We start from the raw sequence: 26,478 nt of genomic DNA on the forward strand, positions 1-26,478 counted from the left end.
AGAGGAAACAGCATGCCAGAAGGCTAGGCTGTGTGGGACATGTAAACTACATGATCAAAGATCTTTTACTTTTATTTTTTTATTAAACGTCCCACACAAGCATTGAGTTGTCATATTCACGCCTGCGAAACAGGCTATTTGAGACTTGCAGAAATATGGGCAAGAACAAAATTAAAGATTCATTATTTTTGCTTTTACATCAGGGTGTGTTTTGTTTTATTAAATGCTCCACTGAGTTGTCATATTCAGGCCTGTAAAATAGGTTGTTGTGAGTTGGCTGTATGGTAGCATACTTGTAAAAATGTAATCAGAATGCATTATTTTGCTTGACTAAATGTTGTGATGGCTAAGCAGCTTCTTTTGTTGATTTCTTTAGGGCTTTATGTGGAAATAAAAGCATGTCAATAAAGTATATATGTCTGGCCCTTGATGTGATTCTCATTTCCCAATGTGGCCCTTTGTGAAATTGAGTTTGACACCCCTGCTCTAGTGTGACCCTCAGGCCAGAATATCCATAGTCTGATTGACAGATTACTGGAATCCATTTTAGATTTTAATCACCCCTTAGCCTCCTTTTCAAGCCCCATTCTCTGGAAGAAAATGAACAAATTTAGCCTCCCTGCTGTTAAGGCTCTAAAACAGGGGTTGGCAGTCTTTTGAATGTCCCCTGCCACTTTGCAGTGTTTAAAAAAAAGAATCACAAACCCAAGTGCCAGTTCATTTTCATCATGAGCATTTATCTATTTATTTATTTATTTATTTACTGCTGCTGCTTGGCTCCCCGTCTATTTATGTGTGCAAATGTATGAAAATTACTCTGGCACAAAAGAAAATTAATTCAATTACCGATTTAGTGCAACCCTTGTCCCTGCTTTTCTTTGCTGAGCTTGCATGATCTCTAGTCCATATTTGGAGACGTTATGTTGGACACATGCCTCTGAATGGTCCACAGTCATTCAGCTGTGCGTGGGACTCAAAATTGACTTCATATGTCAGAATATCTGTTTGCAGATATATGTGGATCCAAATGCTGAAATCAATGCGAACGCCACTTTCTTCAGACAGTCAAACTTCTCTGGCAAGTTTTCCTGTTGGGAAAACTTGCCAGAGAAGTCCATGGAGGCCCCTTGATCGATGTCGGCAGTTTCCAGTGTTTTGCGCAGCTGTGTGAATTTAGATGCCCGTGGTGAGGATGTGTTGAGTTCTATCTGCTGCATTTCAAACTCCTCAATCCCCATCCACTGAAACAGGGACATGCTGTTCTGCCTCAAGTGTTCTGGGTTTATCAAAAAAGAAAACAACGGGCCGTGTTACTGGAAGTCCTGAAGTCTGGCACAGAACTCCCGACTCCAGCTCTCGCATGTACATGCTGACATCATCTTGGTTGACGGTTTGATACCCTGACAGCTCCTACAGGTGCTTGAAGTAACGAAAGGTTCCACTTTGAATGTCCCGTGAGTAGACTCCAACCTTCGCAACGAATGCCATCCATGCATCAAAGAGAAGCAGCACTTTCTGGCCCGCGCCTTGCAGCCGTAGGTTGAACTTGTTGAGGTGGCCTGTGATATCCGTTAAGAACATGACTTTCACAAGCCATTTCTCATCCTCCAGCTCAGGGTAGTCTTGCTGCTTCTCGATCAGAAAGGCCTTGATCGTATCAAAGCACTCTGCAAACCGTTCCAAAACCTTAATGCCACTCAGCCACTAACACCGCAGTGGAGTAGCAAATCCTTGTGAATACTGTTCATCTCCTCCACCAGAGATTTGAACTGATGATGTGTCAAAGAGGAGGTGCCTTACGTTTTCAGCCATGTTGGTAATGCGCCTCTCTAAAGTTCTCGCAGAAACGGGCATTTCTTTGATCCTGTTGATGATTGCATCTTTGTTTAGTAACCCAACAAATATGACCTTCGAACTGCTGAGGAAAGCCTCCTTTATATACTCTCCTTCAGAGAATGACTTCCTGTGTTTAGCAACGCACTGCGCGACTTTATAGCTGCCGTCTGTAGCTTGGTTTGTGGTGGCACATAAGGTTGTAAACACACTGCTTTGCTTCCCGCACTAGGCCACTGCCCTCTTGATTGGTTCAGCTTTATCAGCCTTAACTTTGAGGTTTTTCTCATGCCTTGTTTCAAAATGATACACTTGAAGTTTGACACACAACATTTTTGCAGCAGAGAGTGAACACAGCTCGATCCTTTTGTGAAATAAACCATATTTGTTTATCCAAGATGGCTGAAAGAGGCGAATATTAGACTACCTACTTTTTTTTGTTTCTGCCATCGTCAGTTGTTAAAATAAAGCAAAAAGAAAGCTAGTTAGCTATCCTGCATTTATGCTACCGCTGTAATGCTCCACTTGTCTTATCATATCAGAAGGAGGGAGGAGGTAGGGTATGATAGACCATGTCAATTGTGTGCTCTCTCTTGCTATCAAAAACAATGGTGTATTTTGAGACTAATTAATTATTTCAGTATTATTTTAAATCAAAATGTTTTATTTAGTTAACCATTAGGCTATATTTTATATACTGTATACTGTGTATTTAAAAAAATGTTTTTATCGAATTGCTTGCATGCCCATGTTAATGGCCTCTGTGGGCACGGGTCCATAGGTTGCCGACCCCTGCTCTAAAACATCTAAAATCATCAGTAGTAGTTCAAACACTTTGGTATCCTGGAGTGTCATGACTGTTTTTAGACTTTCTATTTTCACTGTGGCATTCAAAGAGGCCATTATATATGATAACTTTTTAAAATTATTCATGTAAAATAAATTTATTATTCGAAACATAACCATGATTAATACATGAAATTATTTTCTCTGGATCCCTTGTGCTTTTCCACACACTTAAAAGGTTTTGTTCAGCCAGGGCTACATGAATGGCTCCGCACATATGTGAGCCCATTAACTTTGTATTCCTTGCATTTCTTTGATGTCATCCTCTCACAGTCTTTGCAGAAACTAGCCTTCACTCTGACTTCAATCCCTGCTGTACTTCAAGCTTCCTCTTTGCTCCCTCTTGATCCCCCTTCTCACGGTAACGTTGCCCTGTCCTACCCAAACAAGCTCCTAATGAGGCCAAACCTCCGTTTTCACACGCAGACGCACGTGCACACATCCGTGTGCAGTGCTCATGCATGCACGCTCAAACCCGATCAGTTCTCAGGGTGGTGTTACGGACCCTCGTGGCTTTAGTGCAAAAATCTCTTCTCCATCTGTCAAATTTTTTACACATCTCCGTCGCACCCCTTTCTTGTGTCTCCTGCTCTCTTAATTTCCAGCCCCTCTGTCTCTGGGGAGACGGGCCTCGATGTGCCTGTGGAGTTTAAAGCCTCTAGAAAGTGGGACAACGACACAGATCACAAGTAAAGGTGACACAGATAGGATGGACATTGTGACATAGTGTAAAGGACCCCTGCCCTGCACCTGCCTTTGTTTTTAATTCCTTTCTCTCTCTACGGTATTTTCCAGCAGTCTGCTCTCCACGGCCTAGAAGCAGCAGATGTTACGGAGTTAAGCTGTAATCGTTCTGCTTTAGCTGTAGGCGACAGCTGTGCTGATATATTCTAAAACAGCGGCATCTCCTCCACTGTACCACCTCTCTCCCTGTTGGAAGAGTGATAGTTATTGGACCGAGCTTCACTGCAAAAATCCACTCCCTGCTCCAATACACCCTCGACTTTAATGCTGTTCATTTGCATCGATCTCTTTCTGTTCGCCTGATGAGTCACTTTCTTTTTCATCTGTTCACATCATTCTTTTTCTATCTCTTCTTTGTTCAACACCATCAGACTGACTTTATGCATCATCTCTCTGCATAGTCCTCCCACATTTCAGTTTCTCATCCCCATGCAGAGTTCTGTCTCCGTTTCCTAATTGGTCTGTCCATAACACATAATGCCACTCTGTAGACAGGCTTAGTGCCTCTCCAGCTTCCTAGTAGATGGGGGAGAATGTATTGGTTTATCCAGGATAACCATGGTGACCAGAGTGGCACAGTCAATGAACATACTCAGTAGAATGAACTCCATTAAATATGGTCAATACGCTGTCTTGTGTCTGTGTGAGTGTGTGAGAAAGACCGTGACACCCGGCAGACAGAGTATCTGCAGAGGAGTTTGAAAGACTAAAAATAATGCAGTACGTTTTTTGGTTCCAGCCTGCTCCATAATAGAAAGCAGCACAGTGAAGTGCTCTTTCCTAAGAATGCCTCAGTGCATTTAATATTTACTATGATGATGCTCGTACACCGAGTACTTAGCAATTAGCACTACGGTAGACTAAGCTTCTATTTATATATCACCAGCCACACAAAAAGCCGAAGATGCCATAGTTTCAATTTGTTTATTGTAATACATATATGGGTCATCAAAAATATCAACTCAATGGTTTCTGTAGAGGAACAGTGACATGTGAGCTGTTATTGCTCCACCCAGTCTAGTCATCAAATGACTTCCTACTCCAGTCAGGACAACAGTGACCTTTTCTAACTTTTGTGATAACCAACAAACTCCTCAGGAAACACATTCAAGTCTTCATCTCAATTAAAACTAAATAGAGCATTCTCACAACTATAGTTGTATAATGTTGCTGACGATGTAGGAATTTAGGCTTATTGAATATTTGTAGGGCTGCAACTAATAATTAGTTTCATTATCAATTAATCTGTCGATTATATTCATTTTATTAGTTGTTTGGTCTATAAAATATCAGAAAATGGTGAAACATATTGATCACTGTTTACCAAAATCTAAGATGACTTCCTAAAATGTCTAATTTTGTCTCAATCAACAGTCTACAACCACAAGATATTCAGTTTACTATCATAGAGGTCTAAAATATTCACATTTGAGAAGGTGGAATCAGAATTTGGACAATGTTTTCTTAAAAAAAAATACTCTAAACGATTAATCGGTTATCAAAATAGTTTAATTAATTTAATAGTTGACAACGAATCGATTAATCAACTAATCATTGCAGCTCTAAACATTTGCATCATTGTACTTTTAATTGCTGAGAAACAGGTCAAAACATTGGTATAAAATGAAATCAAATAGCTATTTGGTATTCATAAATAAATGGACTATATTACTCAGTATCTTGTTGAAACTTCTATTATCCACACCATTATTGTGGCATTTTGTGAAAACGAGCAGAATTTCATACAGTTCTGACCCTGTAGGCTGGTGTCAGACATCCACTGAGCACTGATGGCTGACCACATATAAGCAAGCTGTGGCTGCATTATGTTACAGCATGGTCTGTTGATGCTACTATTATTGGAAAAATTAGCTTCTCTGCCTCTTCTACAACACATTTTTTCCCCTGTGTAATTGCTGAATGCTGGTCAAAAACAGCTCTTGGTTAAAGCCAAAAACATTTAATTGAAGTTTTTTTGGGGAGTTTAAACTTTTTTTCTGGTATTTAGCTGTACTGGAAGCATTACTTCATCTATATTTTTCCATTTATCTGTGAAAGTTATTGCCATTGGTGATGCAAAAGCACATCATCAATACCTGTGCTCATCTATTTATAGTAAGAAATATTCAAATACATGCCCATACTGTAACTTGTGATTTTATGACAGCTGAAGTGGAAAAACCCAGAAGTTCACTATGAGGATACACAGGCGCTACAGTATGCTTGTATGATGACAATGATTACAGTCAGCGTATTGTGAATGTATGTGATTAAATGTGTAAGTATGAGACAATCCTTTTTTCCCAAGAACTCATCTCCTTGTCTCTTTGCAGATTGTTTATGTCGACATTTCTGCAAAATTGTCGGCACTGGCAGTAAACATTTTGCAGATAGTTGCAAAAAGAATGCTTTGTTGATATGTTAATACAATAAAAGCAATCAGCATCAAGCTAGTGCTAAGTATTTGCATATAATCGTATGAGAAATGGTTGCATTATAGTGCTGGTTATGACTGCGTGTGTCCGTGTACGCTTATGTGAGCATGCACACATCTTTGTTGGCACGGACATGTGCGTTTGCAGTTTGGATATCAGTGGCTCATTTAGAAATAAACTGATGCTCACATTCAGATAAGAGGCTTATCGTATAGTGAGACCATCTCATAATTAAAACTGAATATGAATAATCTCTAGAGGATATGTTTCATTAATGGAATGTAACTGCTGTGTTTACTCCGAAATTTATGTACGACATGTAACAAAGCCTATGTCACCCTGCAATAATGTCTCTGTCAGGCTATAAAAACAACAGCAATGAGCACGCGATCTGATAATCCGCCCATACAACATCACGAGTGAATCTAAAAGTCACTGTGCTGATGTGTTTGCCAAACACGCCAGTACAATACAATGACACAGCTAATATCCCAGAAAAGAGAAACAAGCTGCAACACAACTTTGTACCCCAAAATGAATTGATTAATTGATTTTTTTTTCCCTCTGCCCCCCCCTTGAGAAGCATCCAATTAAAAATGCAGGTCTGAGTGGAAGGCAACGGCAGCACATGAATCAGCTCGTACGAGGCAGGATTGATAAACAATAAGCTGTCAGGATGATAAAATATACCTTTAAAGTAAAGAAAGGTAAAGCTGGCACAAATGGGCGAAGCCTCGCAAACACGACTGCACATACACACACACACCTTGGGAAGTGATGAGACAGCCTTTACTTTTGAATTGAAGCTGCCAATCTTTGGTCAGCCCATAAAATTCCCCTCAGAATCACAGGTCTGAACCGTAAAATTCCCCACGATAAAGGGAATATATGGCAGCCCCCGCCCTCTCTGTCCCCCCCCCCCCCCCCTCCCCAAACTCCATCCCCTCCCTCTCTCTCTCTCCCTCTCTCTCACAGGGAGATTGCTGTGGATGGCCCGTCCCCTTTGATGTGAGTAGAGCGAGGGCTTAACTCTGCTCTGGCCTGGCTGTCTGGCTCCGATTGCAGGAGGTATTACCATGCTAACTCTTTAAGGTAAGCCAGTGCTCCGTCACCTCTGGACCACAGGGGGCTCCTGGGTTAACACGGAGAGATTGTGGCAGGAAGGAGAAATTGGGGTGTAGGAGTAAAGGGGAGTTTGTGTGTGTTTACACAGTATCGAATCTAATTTATCTACCGTCGCTGAAGTGTCCTTGTCATTATTAAAACAACAAACGAGCGTCCAAACAAACTGCCAGCAGTGGGAGGGGATTGAAGAAGTGGATTACATGTTATTACCCTCTTTTCCGGTGACATCTCAGGATGATTAAGGAGGAATTAAGTTGCTTCATCTCTGACTTCACCATTTTTATAGCACAATACTTTATTTACCCCGCATCCTACTTCTCTCCTGAAAACATCTGTATGCGCACAAGACATGATTGGTTATTACTCCAGTTGATCCAGAAAAAAAAAATATATAGAGTCTGCTTCTAAATATCTTTAGAAGCAGACTCAACTCCCATACGGCCAGCAGCACACGCACGCACATGTGATGACATGAAAAACCTCTTCTATGAATGTGTCTGGGGAAATGCTTGTGAAATGACATTTGGAGACGATGTAGCTGTCTTGATCTGTTGCCGAACAGAGCGTGTAAGGTCTCTCAGACTGGCGGAAGAGACGGAGGAGGTAGTAGCAGGCGGAGGGAAATGCAGACCAAAACACATCCTGAGAGGTATGCAGGAACCCTGGCACTCGGTGATAACGGTTTAACATTTTTTTTTTACATGTGTGGTTGGATACAAAAATCTATAATTCAGTTTTATTTACTGTTTCATGTTTAATGTTATTCCATTGCTCTCGTTCCTTCACATAAACCAACTTTCCTTCCTCATAATAGTGAATAAAAACGGATTAGTCTTCTGTTTTCCCGCACAAAAAAATAAGTTTGGGTTTATTTTGTTCCCTATTATTTACCACAGAAATCAATATTTCTTTTCTTGCAGCCCACATAGCCCCAGGTAACTTTCCATATACGTAAATTATACTGGACTTTCCAGCACTACAGCAGTTCCTGGGAGTTGTCCATATCAATTAGTTTGTGCAAGTTCCTAGTCAATGAATGTGAGTGTTGCTGATTCTGTTCAATACAAACCTGAAGCTTTCCAGGATTGCATGAGCTCAGATCAATGGTGGCTGACTGATTAGGTTAGGCAAAAGACTCATTTTACTCACTCTAACTTATGCGACATATTCATCTTGGCAATAAGCAAGGTTTATGTTAATAGCCATCTTTAATATTTATGTATCAGCGATCCTCCCTTCAGCCAAGATTCATCATCAGTCAGTGTGAGGATGAAACATAACCTGTCTTTACAATATAGACAAATATACTCATCTCGGTTGCCCTAAATCTTGAGCGGTGCAGCACAAATCTGCCCCGGGGACGGATGATTTGCTCTGAGAATCGTTGCCTGACATGGTGTTAGTCACACACATTCAGAGAGAGAGAGAGAGAGAGAGAGAGAGAGGGGAGAGACAGAAAGACATTAGAGTGTGATAGATAGTTAGACAGGTGGGTCGTTAAGTAGCAGAAAGACAGAAATCATGTTTGTCTTATTTAAAAGGCCAACTGATTCATCCTTACTTTAATGTTTACTGTGGCATTTGGTCTAGTTCATTAAGAGATGTTTACCTCAGCCAGACCTCTAGGCTGAGTGTTCGAACCTAAGCAGGTGCTGAAAGTCTGTCAGAGGTCACCATCTGCTGCTTCTTGTGTGGTTGCATACGGCTCTTGCTATAACAAGACTGATTGCAGCGGTATTGATCTGGCCGGCTGAGAAATCGACCTAAAACATGTTTGACAATATCTTCTCCTCCTTCCCGCTCCGTCTCTTTCACACTATGCCCTCCGTCCTTTTCATCATTCTACAGTGTGGGCCGTTTTCCTTCACCTCAGCTCCCTGCCTCCTTTTACAAATCACTCTCTCACCTCTCCCCTCCTCATGCTATCGCTTTCGCCGCCATCACTCTTTTTCCCAGCACTCACCTTCGACCCCACCCTTGTCTGTCTGGATTTTTCCTCGGTTCACTTCTTGCCCCACTTTTTCTTGCGTTTCAGACCTCTGTGTTTTTCTCCTTCCTCGTTCTTGGCATGCCTTGCTTCTCCTATCCATCACATTTTCCTTCCTGCTCAAGCATCTGCATCTCCCACCACCCCCCGCCCCCCAACACACCCCCTCCTTCACCCAACATTTCTGCCTCCTCCATTGTTCCCCTCACCTTTTCTGCTTTTCTGCATTTTTCCTTCAACTCTCTTCTTTCGACTCCAACTTCCTCGCCCTCACCACTTGCTCTTTCTTTTTTTAACCTTGTACCTCATCCTTTCTCCCCCTCCCTCCCTCCTTCCCTCCCAGGGTGATTAAGTGATGGTTGGGCTGGCACAGCTGGTGTAGTTGGGCAGGCAGCCCATCTTCATGACAGCTGTGCTGCAGTGTGGCTGCCAGATCCTTATTGGGGCAGTAGCACTGTAGTAATCATAACAACAACACAGGTCATACAGGCTTTTTGGGGGACTCACTGTATTATTAGGTAGGCATCTGTTTTGATGTGATTATCTCTTAGGCCATTATATCACTAAATAACAGGTGCAAGCAAAGGCGTGAAAATTCTGTCCTGCAAAACTCGTGAGCATGAAGATTTCTTTTCTCTCATTTTCCTTTTCTCGCTCTTTCACACATCCTCACGTTGTTACAGCATTTACTTCACACTGCCTCTGCATGCACCTTTCATTAACTCACACCTGCATAACCAAATGAATGTCTTGTGCCGTATGGGGTGAGCTAACATTAGCTTATGAGCCAGTGGTGCCATCTGTTAAAATTGGACATCGGGGGGGGGACGGTCTCAAAAGTCAGGGTTCTCTCACCCTCCCTGGTTTACGGGGAGGTCACACACACCAGGTGGAGAGTTGGACTGACTCATGAGTGAGCAGAAAGATCCGAGGTAAGCACCTTTTCTCGAAGCAGTAATTGAATTGTGCCAAGATGGAGCAGCAACTCGGTTATGAGCTTGGTGAGCTGTGCTAAACTTACTATTAGTCACAAGCCGTTGTCTACTTGGCGGGAGTTTTTCCTCTTCTCTGCACACTTGTGCATCGTCAGTTTTAGGTCATGTTGACAGCTTAGGAAGATTAATGCAGTCTTGGTTAAAGGGGGAGAGGGAGTTCAGAGGGTGCACTGTGGATGTCTTCACCCTTCCTCCCGCTCACTGCTGTTTGTTCAACTGCATGCCAAGCAACACTGGTCTCCATGTTTTAGTAGTCATCCTCTAATAGACCCTAACCCTCAACATTAACCGTGCTGACGCCTCCCAGCACAGATGCTGCAGGGACCAGTCTCCCATAAACACCACTTACATGGGACAGCAGCACACCCATAAACCAGCTCTATCAACAATGGCTATACCATCTCGACACTTTTATTTAAAGCTCACTATATTTAACGTTGTGTCTCTCAGCACATACTGCAGCTCTGAGTAGCCATTCTGGTCCATTCATATGATATCAACCTGCAATAATCTTTCCATAATTCAAAGGCAAATGTACCGTACAACATGCCATAAATGATTCATTCTCAGCCACGATTCACTATTTGAATGATTACCGACATAAATCCAAGCTCGCTACAGAAAAGGAAAACTCACAATGGATTATTATAGAGCTACCTTGAGCCCATCATGTACAAATCATTTCTAATTTCCTGAACAAGAGGCAGTCACTATCAGGATTGGTTTAGGGTATGAAGAATGTATTCCCTTGGTATGTTAAAGATAACCAACATATTTGTTCCATTTTAATGAGTTTATGGTTTCATTTAAAGTCTTTGTAATTGTAAATAATGAGTATAATATAGCAATTCCAGGCTTGAATTCAATATGGCAAGGAAAAAAAATAGCTAAAACAAAATATGTAAAAGCCCATCCGAAGTATTGTGACTCACTCACTGTAAAAGAGGATCAGTGATGCCTAAAATATAAATGTAATGTCATGAAAATGACTGCTGGTTTGTGCAACGATGTAAAATATGATGCTGATTTACTTTAATATTAGAGCAAGTACACATTTCCAGCTCTGTAAAAGTTTGTCTCTAATAACTTTTTCAGTTGTGCTCCAGAAAACCTCCAAACTAGATCCAATAAAAAGGCGTCCTCTGGGATTCATCTGTACAGTGTCCCCAGCTGAGCAACTGATTGTTATGTAAGACTAAGTGTGACACACACACACACACACACACACACACGTGAATACACAAATGCCAACGTGTTATAATGAGACTCAAAGTGGAGACACAAACGAGCTGTGGCAGCAGACAAACAACACTTTCTCACATGTCCCTCATCTCCTGTTCTCTTACATCACTCCATCTTTACTTCCTCTCATCACTCTGAAGCGTGCATCAAACACAAACACCGGCTCCTACCAAATACAGGCTTCTTCTAATTTCAGCCATTTCATGCGTCAGTGTCTTTGTGGTGCACCTATGCGTGGGCTTTTGGGAAGCCAAGTCATTTTTGGCTTTTCCGTTTTTATTCAAGGGCTAATTTAGGAATTTAGTCAGGACTTGGATTTAGCATCAGTGAAAATTTTTCAGGATGCGCTTCATTAAACCCACTGGTGGGTCCTGTCTGATGTCCAGGCAGTCCATTTTTAATTTCCTCTCAATCGACTAATTGATTAATCAACTGACTGTGAACTAGACAGAGGCGCAGAAAAGAAGCAATGCAAAGATAAGACAGGATAAAAGATATATGCGAATATTCTATATGTGAATAGCTTTTTGCCTTTATTGCAACTTTAAAGTACAAATTTGCACTACTACTAAGCAGATGCATTAATGTTTAATTCATATGAAATAAATCTCCTTTTAAATAGAAAAATGCCCAAACAATAGCGAAGTCGCACAGCTTCAGTCCATTTTCACCTGGTCGTTCTGCTTATAAGGACAGTTCAGGTGGTCTTACATTGTGTGTGCTTGTATTAAAAGTGTATCATTTCAAATGGAGCACTAACTTTAAGTGTAAGAACCAGTCAGAGGCAGATGGTCTCGTTAATGCAGTGATGTAGTTATGTAAGACCTGCTACTGCTGCCGCTCCTGTCTGTCTATACTGCGGTACAGAGAGAGAGAGGCGGAAAATGTAAAAGAGAGCTTGTGAGTAAGTCGGCGTGTGTCTGAATGTGTTTCTGTTTGAGCGATTATGTATGTGCGGACACACACGTTTTGGCATGTGTATAGGAATACTGTGGGACAGATGGGGATTGATGTGGTAAATCAGGAGGAATTGACTTGTTGTCCTGGGTTTGATGAACTCTTCTCCCTCTTTAACCCATCTCCTTCAATTCCCCACATGCTGGGTAACAGCTAATACAGACTCTAAACACTTTACTGCGCAGAGGTAGCGGAAAAGGAGAGACAGAAAAGAGCCTTAGAAGTCAAGTGATCAAAAAAAAGAGAGATTGTAAGGCAGTTTCGGTACATGCATTAATACACCAATACATTTTGGGATAGTCAAGAGCTCCATTTGAAATTTGTAGTGCGGGGTAGACAAAACAACATAAATAATAAATGAAAAATGACTTAACTATGAGGTAACTGAATAACAAGTACAAACACTAGATTGTATGAGGTTGAATGTCAATGTGCAGCTTTTGTTAACTACAAAAGAGGTTCAGGGATCAGAATTTTGATATGAGTCCATTGAGGAAAAATGATCTGTGGTCCAAATTGCAGCTTCATTGGTCAAAAAATAACACTGATAAATTATTTGATATATCAATGTAAAGCCAATACAGACGTCGTAACAACATTAGGCCAACACAGACACTAACAAGTCCTCCGAACTTATCAGATGCCAAAACACTGCACAGCAGTTCATACTCTGGAGAGTTATCATGTGTCGATTCTTTTATTTTTCATCGCAATGAATACTACTGAATAAACAGTAGAAATAGTGTTATAGTGATCTACCAGCAAGTGTGAGCTTTCATTTATTTGATTGGCCAGTGTTGGACAACTCTGTGGTTTCTTGTCAGAGGCCTCTGCATTGGCACCAACCGGCAACTACCACGGCTTGAGGGTGAAGCCAATGTGGAAGTACTTTAAAATGCAATGCCACCGACGGATGCTAGGTACTGGCTCCAAAAAAATCCCTGGCTCCAAGTGTCAACTTTTTTATAGAAATACAAAATCAATAATTCTTTTCAACAAGTCATTATGGTCTCAATCACTAAATTTGGGCCCTCTAACAAGTGTGCTGGTGGTAATTTTGGAAATTATTGCGGCATTAATAAGATTTGAAGACTTGTAGTAGCTTTGATGTCTGCCGTGAGGACGCTGATTGACAGCTGTGATTGACAGTTCGCTCGCCTGCGAGTCAGACTATTGTTGTAATATTTCAGTTTCAAGTTTAATGTTAATTGATTATGATACATGCCATGTTTGCACAATTTAACTAAAGTAGCTAATGTTAGCCCAAGTGTGCACCAGTAAGCTAGCATTTGCTTTGGTCTGAGGTAGCAGGTTGTGCTTCCTGATTGTGAAAGGCAACACCCTGCGCTCCTTCTTTGGAAGGTCCTGGCTCCAAACGGAAAAGATAGCGCCGACCATAAGCAGCAACTCTGGACTTCAAACCGGCTCTAAAGCAAACCAATGGGGAACATCACACCTCACTACGTCCATCTTTATTCTTTATGCACAGTCTATGGTTGGCACCCCTGCTGTGTTGAAGGAGTGATCCTATTCAAAGGCTATGGACAGGGCGTTGGGGAACATGGCCTAAGGCATATGAACAAACAGCTAAGATTTCTGAAGGATTCTAATCATTATATTTCATGGTGAAGTGAAGTGTTAGAGAGTGGAGAAGGGCTAAAATCCTGTTTTTTTCAGTGTTCTAGGCAGTTTTATTGAGGTTTTACATGATGTATCTTCAAATTGCAATTAGGACAAAGTGCGTGACACTTGCTGCTTGACAATATAGTGTATTATACAGATACTTATACTTAGATATTTATGCATCTAATGTCCTGGGGACAGAAAAGGCACAGATTCGGCAGAATGGTCCTGTTGTCTGTCTTATGAGGACAGTCTCAGGACAGTCTCAGCGCACTGCACGGGGCATTCACACATTGAAACTAACCAACACGGATATGATAGACAGCTCACAGGGAGTTTGTAAATGCTGCTAATTGGCATGCTGCCCATTTGACCCTTCCTAGAAGTGTTTGCAGTGGTTACTCAGCCACTTCAAAGGTGAAATCCTCTCGCATGAAGTGTTTACATTATTTGTCGACTCCTTGTAGAAACCGGTGGGGGGGGTGGGAGTGCGGGGGGCATTATCAGCCAGTATGGAGACATGTGTAAAATCCTATTTACTTATTTTTCTGTCTCTGCAAGTTCTGTTTCCATGGTAATATCCAGCATATTCCATTTATTTATGTTTGCAGGGTTGTTTATAATCAGGAGAAGAAGATGGATATCGAGAGCTTATCTAGAATAAAACCTGGAATGGGAGCTGTTGGCTACAGTATTGTACATGCATGCAAACACGCTTACAGAGAATGTGAGTGGCGCATATCAGGATAACTAGCATGTGATAGTAGAGGACGAGATTAAAAAAAAAAAAGGAGGGAGGCAGGGTGAAGAAGGGGAAGAAAAAGAGAGTGAAAGGATGGACTGAGCCGTGTGATCTGCCGCGAGGAAAGCAGCAAGCCCATACTGCTGAGAGCTGCGGACCCCAAACGCCTTATCAGAAACCAAAACAGCTATCAATTATTCAACAGGTACAGAGCGAACCAGCTACAGAGGAGAAGACATGGGAGGAGAGGAGATTTGAGGGAAGAGGGGTGATAAAGGAGATATATCCTGCATGGGAGTTAGACACAAAGGATTTGAATTTTATTTTGTGTGTGTGTTTGGAAACGTGGTATGTGGTGCTTGTTCATCGACAGTGCAGCCATCACTTCAACAACTAATGCATCAGCAAGAGTGAACAAATATGGGACTTTTAGAGTATTAGATGAAAATATCAGTATCAATCTGATGTTTGATGCATTAAGTGCACATCTAGCCTGAAAAAAAAAGGAAAAAGTAGCCTACCCACAATTTAAAAGCTCACTAATTAATGTGTTGTAGCTCCTTTCTTAAACCCATTCATGACCAGAAATGCTAAACTGAAAACTTGTGCTTTTAGGGGGAGTTAAATGTTGGATTTATTTCTTGGCAAACAACATCTGGGTGCAGTAACTTCCCAAAGTCTTGTCAGTGTGCATGTACTGGAACTAAAACCAGCGCTCACCGACCTGTGACCACAGTCGCAAATTGTCATTTTTACATTTTTGCTTATGTACAAGTTAAACAAACAAGACACACTAGGTAAATAGGACAACTTTCAAGGTGTTGCTAGGTGTATTTTTTTTTAACTTTGGACAGAGCCAGGCTAGCTCTTTCCCCTGCCTCCAGTCTTTATGCTAAGCTAAGCTAAACATGAGAACATGAATATTCATCTCCTCATCTTACTCCCAGAATGAAAGCAAATAAGCCTATTTATAAATTGTTAAACTAAATCTCTAAGTTTATGGCTTATAAGATAAGACATGCCAACATTAACATGAATAATAGCGGCTCATTCAATTGAGTCAGCAAAAGAGGAAGCTGCTGCATGTGACTGGTTCGTCCAACTGTCTCTCCATCTGGAGATAGAAAAATACTGAAGTTCCTGGGCCAGAGAGGGAGAAACTGACAAATCAGTCTAAGACACACACACACACACACACACACACACACACACACACACACACACATACACACATACAAACACTCAATCAGCTCCTGTCAGCTCAGTTTTCACTCGCCACTGGCTTTGTCTCTCTGTGCATTCCTTTATCCTCCAGGTGAAGTATGTTTCCAAATAATCGCTCTTTTCTTCCTGTGTCCATCTCTTCTTCTCTGTCTCTACCTTGGTATACAGTATGTCTCCGACCTCCAGCTCTGACATTTACACTAACGATTCCTGAGGCTCACGCACACACTCACACACAGACACATACACACAAAATCCTTATGATCACCGCGCTATGTGCTCTTGCTATGTGATCACACACATTTGTGTCCCTTTCACTCAAAACCTTTCTCACACTCATACATACAGACGCACCTATGTCTCATACATACACACACACACACGCACAAACGCATACGGTACATGCATAACTAGCCCTAGCTGTTGCTACATGAACCTGCAATCAGAGGTCTCCACAGGGCTCCTGATAGGGAGTAATGTCTCATTTGATTGAGCACTTTATTCACACAGGACCTTCCTGCTGTGTGTGCAGCCGGCTCTCAAGGTGAACTGCGGAGATTCATAAGCAAATTAGTGCACCATATTTACCAACAATTCAGCAACAACTTTACTGCCACAGCAACTAAACAAACATAGTATGAGTCTAATTAGAGGGAATTGAGGCATAAACCTTTTCTGTTATGGCTTTTAACACTTTTTTTTTTTGGCTTGAACAATGTAAAAATAGCACAGAGGAATGTTTCTTTTGCTTTAACTGATTCCATTGGCTTGCATATAACCTAGAAGCAATGATTGAAAATGCAGTGTGTTGGTACACAAAGATAAATGTGTGATAGAGCTTTTTTTTAAAGCAGGAAAGTTGGGATAAAACATACCACAGGGCCATTGCGAAATGCCATTTCATGCTCTGTGCAGCATAATTTGTAGCACTTGGTGTTTGTTTATTTAGCATCAAACCAATTGCTGCTCATTAAGTGTTTCATATTATCATTATTATTTTTTTTTTTTGCATAGTGTTTGTTCACCGGTTTATAAGCTCGGAGCTGTAAAACATCATTCCCTGTAATTATTTTGACACATTTATACACAGTGTATTGCGTTGTAAATGCTGCACACGTTCAGGAAAACTGTTGTACAACTTGATGATAAAATAGAATTCAGCGAGCAGACCACACTGAGCTCAGGATACAGCGGAAGAAAGAAGGAGTCTGTGAGTGACCTTGAGATCGGGCGGGAGGAGCGGTTACAAAGGTCATTGATATGCACAGCCATTGCACGGACGCTCACTGTGTGTGGCGATGCGTTTCATCCGATTCTCCACTGTGACTTGCATTACAGATGTTATTGATTATCATATGAATTCCATTCCAGTCATTAAATCCCAAGGTGATTTAGTTCTCTAACATAATATAACCACAGAATTCACAAAGTACCACATTCCCTGTATTGTCTTCCGAGTCTGTAAAATCTGCCCACTGCCTCAGGATGTCAGTACTGCAAGAACAAATTTGGATCAATCTCAGCACTCAATTACCCCACCATTTGGTGCTTCACGACCCGAATAAACATTTTGTCACTAATCCATATGTTATTATCATCCACCGAGGCTATCATAGATGCTAGTAGACACACACACACACACACACATACACGGAGCAACACAAAAGAGCAACAGCAGCTTCTAATTGTTTGTAGACTTGACAATGACCTGCAGGCAAAATGTATGTGTGCCAACGCAACTGTCAGCTCAGAGAGAGAAAGTAAGGATGTGACATTACTCTTTGTCACAAAGTGTATATATTTATGACAGCAACTCTAAAAATAGATCAAATGAAATTCAAGATGTGAGAAAGCTCGTTTAAAGATCTCTCATTATTACTTGAAATACAGGTCAACATATAGTGTGCACTGCAATATTTCACTTGAATACTGCTGGAAGGTTTTATAATCCAGCCAGACTTTTATTCACTTTTGGGCTCAGAGAAAGCTATTGGCCCTCAGGCGAGGTTGAGGCTATAGTCTGAATGAACAGTGACTTGCAATTTTTACCATCATATATTGATATTGATCAGCGAATTTCAGCACAGAGCTAAAGTTAGTTATAGATTATCATGGCTGAAGGTAATATCACAGAACATTTCACTACCTAAGATATTGCAATTTTTTTTTTTTGCGGATTACAGTACAGTCATCGGAGAAACCAGGAGCGAAAGCGAGAGGATAAAATCATATTAAGAAGTAATGATAGGAAGAGAAGAAGAAGAGACCTAAGTCAGGCTTTTTACAAGTTCACAACTCAAAAACTGTTTTCACACATTTCCTGACATCTTTCCCCAAAAAATGTCAAGCAATGTGTCAAACTCACACATACAAAACTCTATCTTCTTCCATATAAACTGACTTCATATGACACACAAACACCATCAAATCCACATACCTTACATACTGTTATGCAGGTATTGCAGTCTTCATAAACGATGTGTGTGCAGTAGAACAACACTTTATATGATTATGTTTAAATTTATTACAAACTGCATCAGCAAACAAGTTTAATTTAAGTACAAATAATAGTTGTGAACACTTTCTAACAACTGTTTTGCAAGTCTAAGTTCCCTTTTAAAAAAAATCTTGACAAGTGGTTCAAACCGTAGATTATATTGTCATCACTTTAACTCAAAATGCATTCAGCCAACAGTGTTTTCCAAATCGCTGTATTTGTTTCTCGCTCCATTTCTGCAGGCCATTTTGCAAATGCACTCATATCTCCAGAGTTTTCAGAAATATCTGCAAATTGAAAAACCTAAAGTTAAATTCCATAGCAGTGTGCTGCTTAACAGTCTCTTTCAGAAGTCTGCCCAGAATTCCTCAAAATGAGACAATTTGACTGCATATTTTCGACAATTTTAAAATTGTATGCCATAATGGTTTGAGATTATGCAGCAGCCCAGTTTGGAAGTAGAATGACAGAGCTGTTGCAGAGCCATTTTCCAATTCATTTCAAAAACCTTAAGAAAGTTATTTGCGTTCATCTGTTTATCTGATCTACCACTGTCAGGACTCTAAAGCTTTGCCCATCAATATGTTTATTCTTAAATTTATCCTCTGCTGAGCTCAGCTGATCAGTGTAGGATTGTGTATCTGAATGAAATAATGGGCTTTCCTGTGCTTTATGAGTGTAATTGTGTATTTGATGCGGCAAAAAGCTTAACCACATCTGCAACTTTGTAAAAGGAAAAAGAAACTTTAGATGAATAGTGCTTCAATTTAGCAAAAATCAGTATGAGCTTGTGCTTTGTTGCCCAAGGACATCACCATATTCCTAGCACTTAGTCACATTGAAAAACATAAATTTATAATTAATACATCCGAACAAATTAACAGGTGTTAACTATAACACGATAGAATGTGCTGGAGAAATAACAGATTTAGCTAATCTAATTTTAAGGCTTGAGACGTTTTGTTCACACAGTGCCAGTGTGTACGTGACTGAGGAACTGTAGATAAAATAAGGAGACAACTGAGAAGTTGGAGACAGAGGCAAAGTCAAGTAAGGGAAAAAATCCAGCTTCAAACTGGCAGGGAAACAAAGCTTCGGCAGCCACCCAAACCAGCCAGCTAGTAGCCAATCAGCCTGCCAGGCCTCTCTCCTCTCTCAGACTGTGGCTGGCAGCAGGAACTGGCCAAGCAGAGAGGAAGAGAAAGAACGAGAGACAGACAAAGAGAGAAAGAGAGAGAGAGGGAGTTTCCATTACACAAAAACACTTATCCTCCTTCTCCTCACTCCCCCTCTTGTTTTATCCAAACGCTGAGAGATACTGTGGGTAAAGGTGACAGACATAGATAACTGTATCTCAGGCAGACTGCACAATTACTCTGAATTTTATTATTGTTACTGACAGCCACATATTTGTAGGAGGAGATACAAAGCAACGTGTCAGCCATCACCACCATATATGTGTGTGTATGTGTGGATGTGTGTGTGTGTGGGTGCTATCCATCTGAAATTACAGGAAGATTAAAATTAAAGCTTGTCTCCCTCTAGCCAGCAAGCTCCCTCTGTCTTTTGCACTGTCACACACACACGCACATGCACACGCACACGCACACACACACAATGACAGTACTAATCAGCCCTCTGTCAAGCCCATTAGGTCCCACCCTTAATGAGGAGATCGCCCAGCTTGTGCCCTGAATCGAGCCAACCAAGTGAGCTAATAGATAATGATGTGCATGGATGTATGCGTGTTGCTTCCCTCTTCGGTGTTGGGCAGCATTGAAATGACAAATGACAGACATCCAGCGTCTCTATTAAAGAGTGTTTTTCTATTATGTTTTCAGGGTTCAGCCAGCCGTGCACTACACTCATCACAAAACAGCATCCTGACAATCTGCCTTTCACTACAGCCCCACTGTATTTTTTTTTTTTTTTTTTTTTTTGAGGGGGGGGATTGGCAGATTGGCAGATGAGTCACCACTTCACAAATGCTTCTCTTTAAAATGTGTGTTTATGTGTGTGTGTGTGTGTGTGTGTGTGTGTGTGTGTGTGTGTGTGTGTGTGTGTGTGTGTGTGTGTGTGTGTGTGTATGTGTGCAAGCGCTTTCAAATTTTGCTTCATATTTTCAGTTATGATTCAATGAGTTGAATATTTAACATGGAGCATCAATTTGTAAAATGGCTTTTTGAATTTTTGACAAAGAGTGATGTTAATTGAAGCTCCTCTTTGTCACACACGCGCACACTCGTGTATGCAGGCACAGAAGGATGCTGTTAAAGGGATTGGAGATTTCCTGTCAACACACACACACACACACACACACACACACACACACACACACACACACACACAGGCAAGGTCATTGTGGTAAAACTTAATACCTTTTCTGACCACAAAAGAGCCACATGTCACTGTGACACAGCAAGGTGTTGGGCACGTGCTGTTTTTCTGTTGTTTACTCCTCCACTGGGTTTTATCCTCTGTGGGCCCTCGGACCTGGTGGGAGAGCCACTCTCTCCCCTGGTGCAGACACAAGTCAAAATATCCTGCTATTGGTAGGCTGTGCGCCTCAATCTGTCAGGCCAAATTTAACCACACACGCGCACACAAGCGCCCGCGCACACACAAAAAAAGCCATGGGTGCGCGCACGTACAAAGTGTCAAATGTGTAAAACTTACTTAAGTAGTAACAAAAAGCACAAATGTGAACTTTTTCCTCATGATTTCTTTCTCTCGCGCGCTGCCTTTTCTATACTCCCCCCCCCCCCCCCCCCCCCCCCCAGCAACAGCGCCAGCCATCCTCGTGCAAGTCCTACAAACTGCAGTGCGGCAGCGGTTCGCTATTTTAAGAATAATTTTTACATGAAGTGGATAAATATTTAATTCCCTCTCCAGTCCCGGCCGCCAGCGGATAAAGGACGGCTGGCAAGTTGTTCAGGCAGCACCGAGAAGCTCCCCCGCGACTGCCTTCAGCCAAAAAAATTGAAAAAACACTCCAAGAATTTGTACCAACTCACAGGAACACACACATCAACACTAATGAACCACACAGCCACACACGCTGCGCATCGCCAGTCATAAAAACAAGTGCATCCCAGTTTCTCTTACCTCGCCTGAACATATTGGCAGCGGCTGTTTGGACCGTCTAGTAGTGTCTGTGCTGAAGTAGCATCCTTGTGAGCGTCCAGTCCTGTGCTGCTGTTGCTGACTAAATTGCTATTTTGATTCCCTTTGACCGCTTGCAGGCAGGCAGGCAGGCAGGCAGGCAGGCTGTAGTCTGGTCTCCTCGGTGGCTGTTGTGTGAAGTGAAGACGGTTGGAGGAAGAGGAGGAGGTGGTGGTGGAGGAGGAAGAGGAGAAGGAGGGGGGGGGAGAGTCGGACGATGTTTTAAAAATTAAGGATGAAAATAGAAGCTCCTCCACCGGTAGAAACGAAGTTGTCCGCAGTTGCAATAAAAGAGGTGAGAAAAAAACACTTTGTCCCGTCCTGAGATGTGATTAAGTGATATTTCAACTCACCGCCATCTGGTGTTTATGAATAAATAACATGCATTCTTTGCTTTATTTGATGCCCCAAATGTAAACGAAATATGCTGTCAAAGTCAAGAGCAGCTTAAAAAAAAACAGGGGAAACTTATGTCCTCATCATCATCTTCCTCCTGTCGGCTTGTCAGATTGCAGGTCAGGTAGAGTCTAAAATGTGTGTGTGAGTGTGGATAGTCGGTGTGAGTCAGTGCCGTCTACTGTCTCTGTTACCAGAGAGCTCCGAGGCATGCAGCCGCTTCAATCCCCCTCCCACAGCGAGATGTGACTGATGAAAGCCAGCACAGCTCACTCTCTCTCTCTCTGTCTCTCTGTTTCTCCCACTCTCCCTTTCTCTCTCTCTCTCTCTCTCTCTCTCTCTCTGTCTCCCACTCTCCCTCTCTTCAAATTTAAAATGCTTTATTGGCATGACAGGGAAGAAGCCTATATGTTGATGAGGCAGTTAGAAGTTGTTCACTGACTCTTCCACGTCTGACCGTGTCTCTACAGCTCCTCTATCTCCCTCAGTTCAATTCAATTTCATTTCAACAATTCAGCATGCTTTATGGCCGTGAATGTTGCACAAACAATACTACCAAAGCTTCAATTACAATTCAATTATTCCCTTTCTCTTGATCCCTGAACCCTCTTCCTCCGCTTCTTGCGTTTACCCACTCACTCTCCCGCTGTCTCTCAAAATTCAAATTCACAACTGCCTTAATGGCATGGCCATAATTAAATTAAGTACTGTATTGCTAAAGCATGTTGTACAAGGTTTACAATGTTAGAATAATGATCCAGAATGTTAGAAAAAAAACTTAACAAATGGTTTGTATGTTGCACACCACAATGAAAATAAATTGTTGCAAAGAAATCATTACCAAAATTGAGTATGTAATGGTGATGGTTTGAGCTGGAAGGAAAGAGATGTAAAAATCAAAAAGAAGAGGCAGATTTAGAAAGAGATCAGTATATTGATGTGCTTTATTCAGCTCATTGGAGGACAGTAAGGTCTGTACTGAATGGCAATTTTGAGGTACTTGTACTTTATCTACCATTTTATGCTACTTTATACTTCTACTACACCAAATTTCACAGAGAAATGTTGTATTTTTCACTCCTCTAAATTTTATTGTGTCGATATAAGGGCTGCAACTACTGATTCTTCTTGATTAATCAATTAATCGTCCAGTCTATGAAATGTTAAAAAATGGTTTCTTCAGTTTGCTTGTTTGTCTGACTAACAATCCAAAACCTTCAGATATTCAATTCATTGTCATATATGACAAACAAAAACAGCGAATTGTTGCAGAAAATATTTGGCATTTTTGCTTGAAAAGTGATTAAAATGATTATTTGATTGTCAAAAGTTCATCATCATTCATCTTGAAACATCATCATACTGCAATATAATATACATTATAATACATCTCTTTTAAAGGGGCCATTCTTTACAATGTGTACTTTTACTTTTGATACCTAAAAGTATATTCTACTGATAATCATTTTGTACTTTTATTTGAACAACAACATACAACTGTGTATGCAGGATTTTTACTTGTATTTTTACATTGCTGTATTACTAACTTGTACTTATGTAATGGATCTGAGTTCTTCAACCACTGGTGTTCCCTCAGGCTGTGACATGCTCCGACATATGTTCCTGCTTGTTGGCCTGTGGCAGTTTTTACCCAATTAAATGCTGAATTTTGTTTTGGTCTTAAGAGTGTGTCAAATATGTTTAAGTTGTATTTTGGTTTTAAAAAACTTGGTTCTTACATCTTTATACAGGCTGCAGTGTCACAGGAAGAGTCTCTCTGTCTTTCATTCTTATTTTTATGTAATCCAATATCACAAATCACAAATTTGCTTCAGGGGGCGTTTCAACCTTTATAGCATTTCCTCTATCCCTTGATTCAAATAAGGAACCCTCCCCCACCCCCCCAAAAATAGAAGAAACCTCAGGAAGAGCAACAGTTAGATGTTGTCTGTAAAGAATAAACCAAAATAGCAAAATTACAGTATGGAAAAACAGGGTGACAACATCATAGATAAACTGATAACATATATGATAAATATGATTGGGAGGGCGTCAAGGAACTTCCAGGTGCTGCCAAACAACAGTATTGTCTATTCACTTCTAACCAGCACTGAAGTTTACTTTGAGGTTTTTGTATTAGATGTCTAAAGGCTGATATACTTTTCATTTTCTTCGGCTATAATTTAATGACTGTCTCATTCAATAACTCAGTATCGCAGAAACCTTGGTGTCATTTTGGATCACCCTAGATTAATATGTTAATTCAATGGTTCAATCCTGGTTTTATCATCTCAGAAACATTTCAAGGATTAGACCATTTCTTTCTGCCAAAACATCTGGAAACTGTCATTCATGCTTTCATAACCAGTCGATTGGACTATTGTAATTCCCTGCTCTCTGACATCAGCAAAAAAATCCTTCTCCCTGCCTCCAGCTTATCCAAAACTCTGCTGCCAGGATTTTAACTCGGTCTAGGAAACATGATTACGTTTCACCGATCCTGGCTTCCCTTCACTGGCTACCTGTCGCTTTTAGAATAGATTTTAAGATTTTATTGATTACTTACAAAGACCTGAGAGGCCTTGCCTTAAGCGATCTATCAGATCCCTTATGGCCCTATGTCCCTTCCTGCTCCTTGAGATCATCGGAGGTATCGCTTCTTGTTGTTCCAAGGTCCAGATTGACACATAAAGGGGACAGAGCCTTTGCAATCAGGGCTCCTAGACTTTGGAATGACCTGCCTGAGGAGATCAGGGCCGCCAACTCTGTCTCGTCACTGTTAAAAACCCACTTGTTTAAAATAGCTTTTTGATGATATTATATTTTATGTCATTTTAGTTTACTTTACTGCGTTTGTTGTGTGTGTTTCTATAATGTGCTTGGTTTTTATGGCTATGACTTTGTAACTGTGTTTTGAGAAGTCCTCGATAAATAAAGTTATTGTTATTATTATAATTTGTTTGGTCCAGATTGCTTAAGACTTGTGCTATCTCTCACATCCAGTATCTTTCTCATTTTTTCATCTCCAGTTTTTTTTTAGTGAACTTAACTTTGATACTGCCAAAGTAATTACCAACAGCTGACTCTAATCTGAGTGACATTGACACCTTTTGTCAGTGAAAGTTTCTGATTGTGTATTTGAATGTGTATCAGAACAGTATAATACAATCATTACAATCATGTGGGGAGTCATGAAAATGGAAACAAATGGGCAGGCAAGTGTTGATGAGAATAATTACTGTTTTCATGAGTTTCTCAAATAGTTTATATTTATACGCTGTTATATTTAGCTGTCTCTGGGTAGTTTTTTTCTCCTAGGAGGCACTTTGATTTGACCAGAGGAGGTTTCAGTCTCTTAAAAATTATATTTTATTTTCATAAGGAGTTTGGTACCTTTTTTTATCATATTTGCCACAGTGGAGCAGAAAATGTTTGTCTGTCACCTCATTTAGGGCAGAATTGACATCTCCTACCTTCTTTGCTGCCAGGTTTGTCTGTGTTTCATCCAGTCTTTATGCCCCTCCACCTGCTCTCTCTCACTTTGTGTTTGTATCTGCTGTTGCTGAGTGCTTTTATTGAGTCTAAATTGTGACAGTAAAGATTTTACAATCCAAAGTCTATTCTCTCTCCCTCTGTTTACCCTGTTTTTCCTCACACACACAATTTTCCTTTTCTCTGTGTCTTAAGAATCCTAAAACTGTTTTCCTATTAGCATTAATATTTTAACTGCTGCTACAAATCATTCAACATAGCCTGAACAACGAGAAAGTGGATTGTAACTGTGGAACACAAAACAGGGAATGCAAATAGGCTTGTAAATGAAATATATGTGTGTGTGTGTGTGTGATGAGATGATGAGTTGGGTGTGTTGGTGCTGGAGTCCATCTTGCAGTTTCTGTCCATCTTCTCAATAATTGACACTCTATCATGGTGTTGATTCTGCCAGGCAAAGTGAATTACCTAATAAAAAAGCACAAAAAAAACAAGAAAAATTATGAAAAACAGTCAGAGATAATTCATATTGTTGTAGGACAGTGCACCTTCTTGTTTGTCCATACAAGGGCTGAGAGAAAATCTCACTGGTGGCGATCAAGTACAATGAAACTCTCCTCTCAACTGACAGCATCCGTCTTTCAGACGCCAAAAAGCCATCCCCCGAAAGACAAATCTCTCCTTTTTTGTCATACACACACGAAACAAGCTTTTAGACAATGTATAATTCAACTGAAATCAAATGCAAGATTCATCATAGCTTAGTGTTAGTGTCAGTGTTACAAACAAGGAAGGCATTGTGTAAAAAGCTCTGCCTCAGCATCGAGTCTAGAGAAAGAGACAACTGCTTGTAACTGCCTGTATCTGAATCATTTAGACAAGTAAAACATGGAGAATAAATGTTGTATTTTAATTTGATTATGGACCCTGGGTGTATTTCGAGAGATTTATATCAACAAAAATCTGCTTAATTTTTATTTTTTTATTTTTGGCCACATGAGAGTAGTGCAACCAGCTGAAAACATTCACCTTTATAAAGTTGTTATGGTGAACATGTTAGTCATGTTAACATGTCAAATATTTGCATTTTTACATATCTAAAAGATGTTAGCATTCATTTGGAGTTGTTTCCAGTCACCTGACAAATGTATATCCCATATTTAGTCTCCTTTTAGCTC

At 40.7% G+C, this 26,478-nt stretch overlaps 1 protein-coding gene across 1 annotated transcript in view; it reads right to left on the reverse strand.

The window, feature by feature from the left end:
* The window catches only part of LOC122996057 (reticulon-4 receptor-like 1), a 93,365-nt gene extending 71,843 nt beyond the window's left edge, over positions 1-21,522 (reverse strand). The window contains exon 1 of the mRNA XM_044371582.1: positions 21,356-21,522. Within this exon, the coding sequence (XP_044227517.1) occupies positions 21,356-21,368 (13 nt within the window). The 5' untranslated portion in view covers positions 21,369-21,522. The remainder of the gene's footprint in view (positions 1-21,355) is intronic.
* Positions 21,523-26,478: the final 4,956 nt, after the last annotated feature.

Source organism: Thunnus albacares, chromosome 13 (genome assembly GCF_914725855.1).
Source record: "Thunnus albacares chromosome 13, fThuAlb1.1, whole genome shotgun sequence".
Taxonomy (NCBI): Eukaryota; Metazoa; Chordata; class Actinopteri; order Scombriformes; family Scombridae; genus Thunnus; species Thunnus albacares.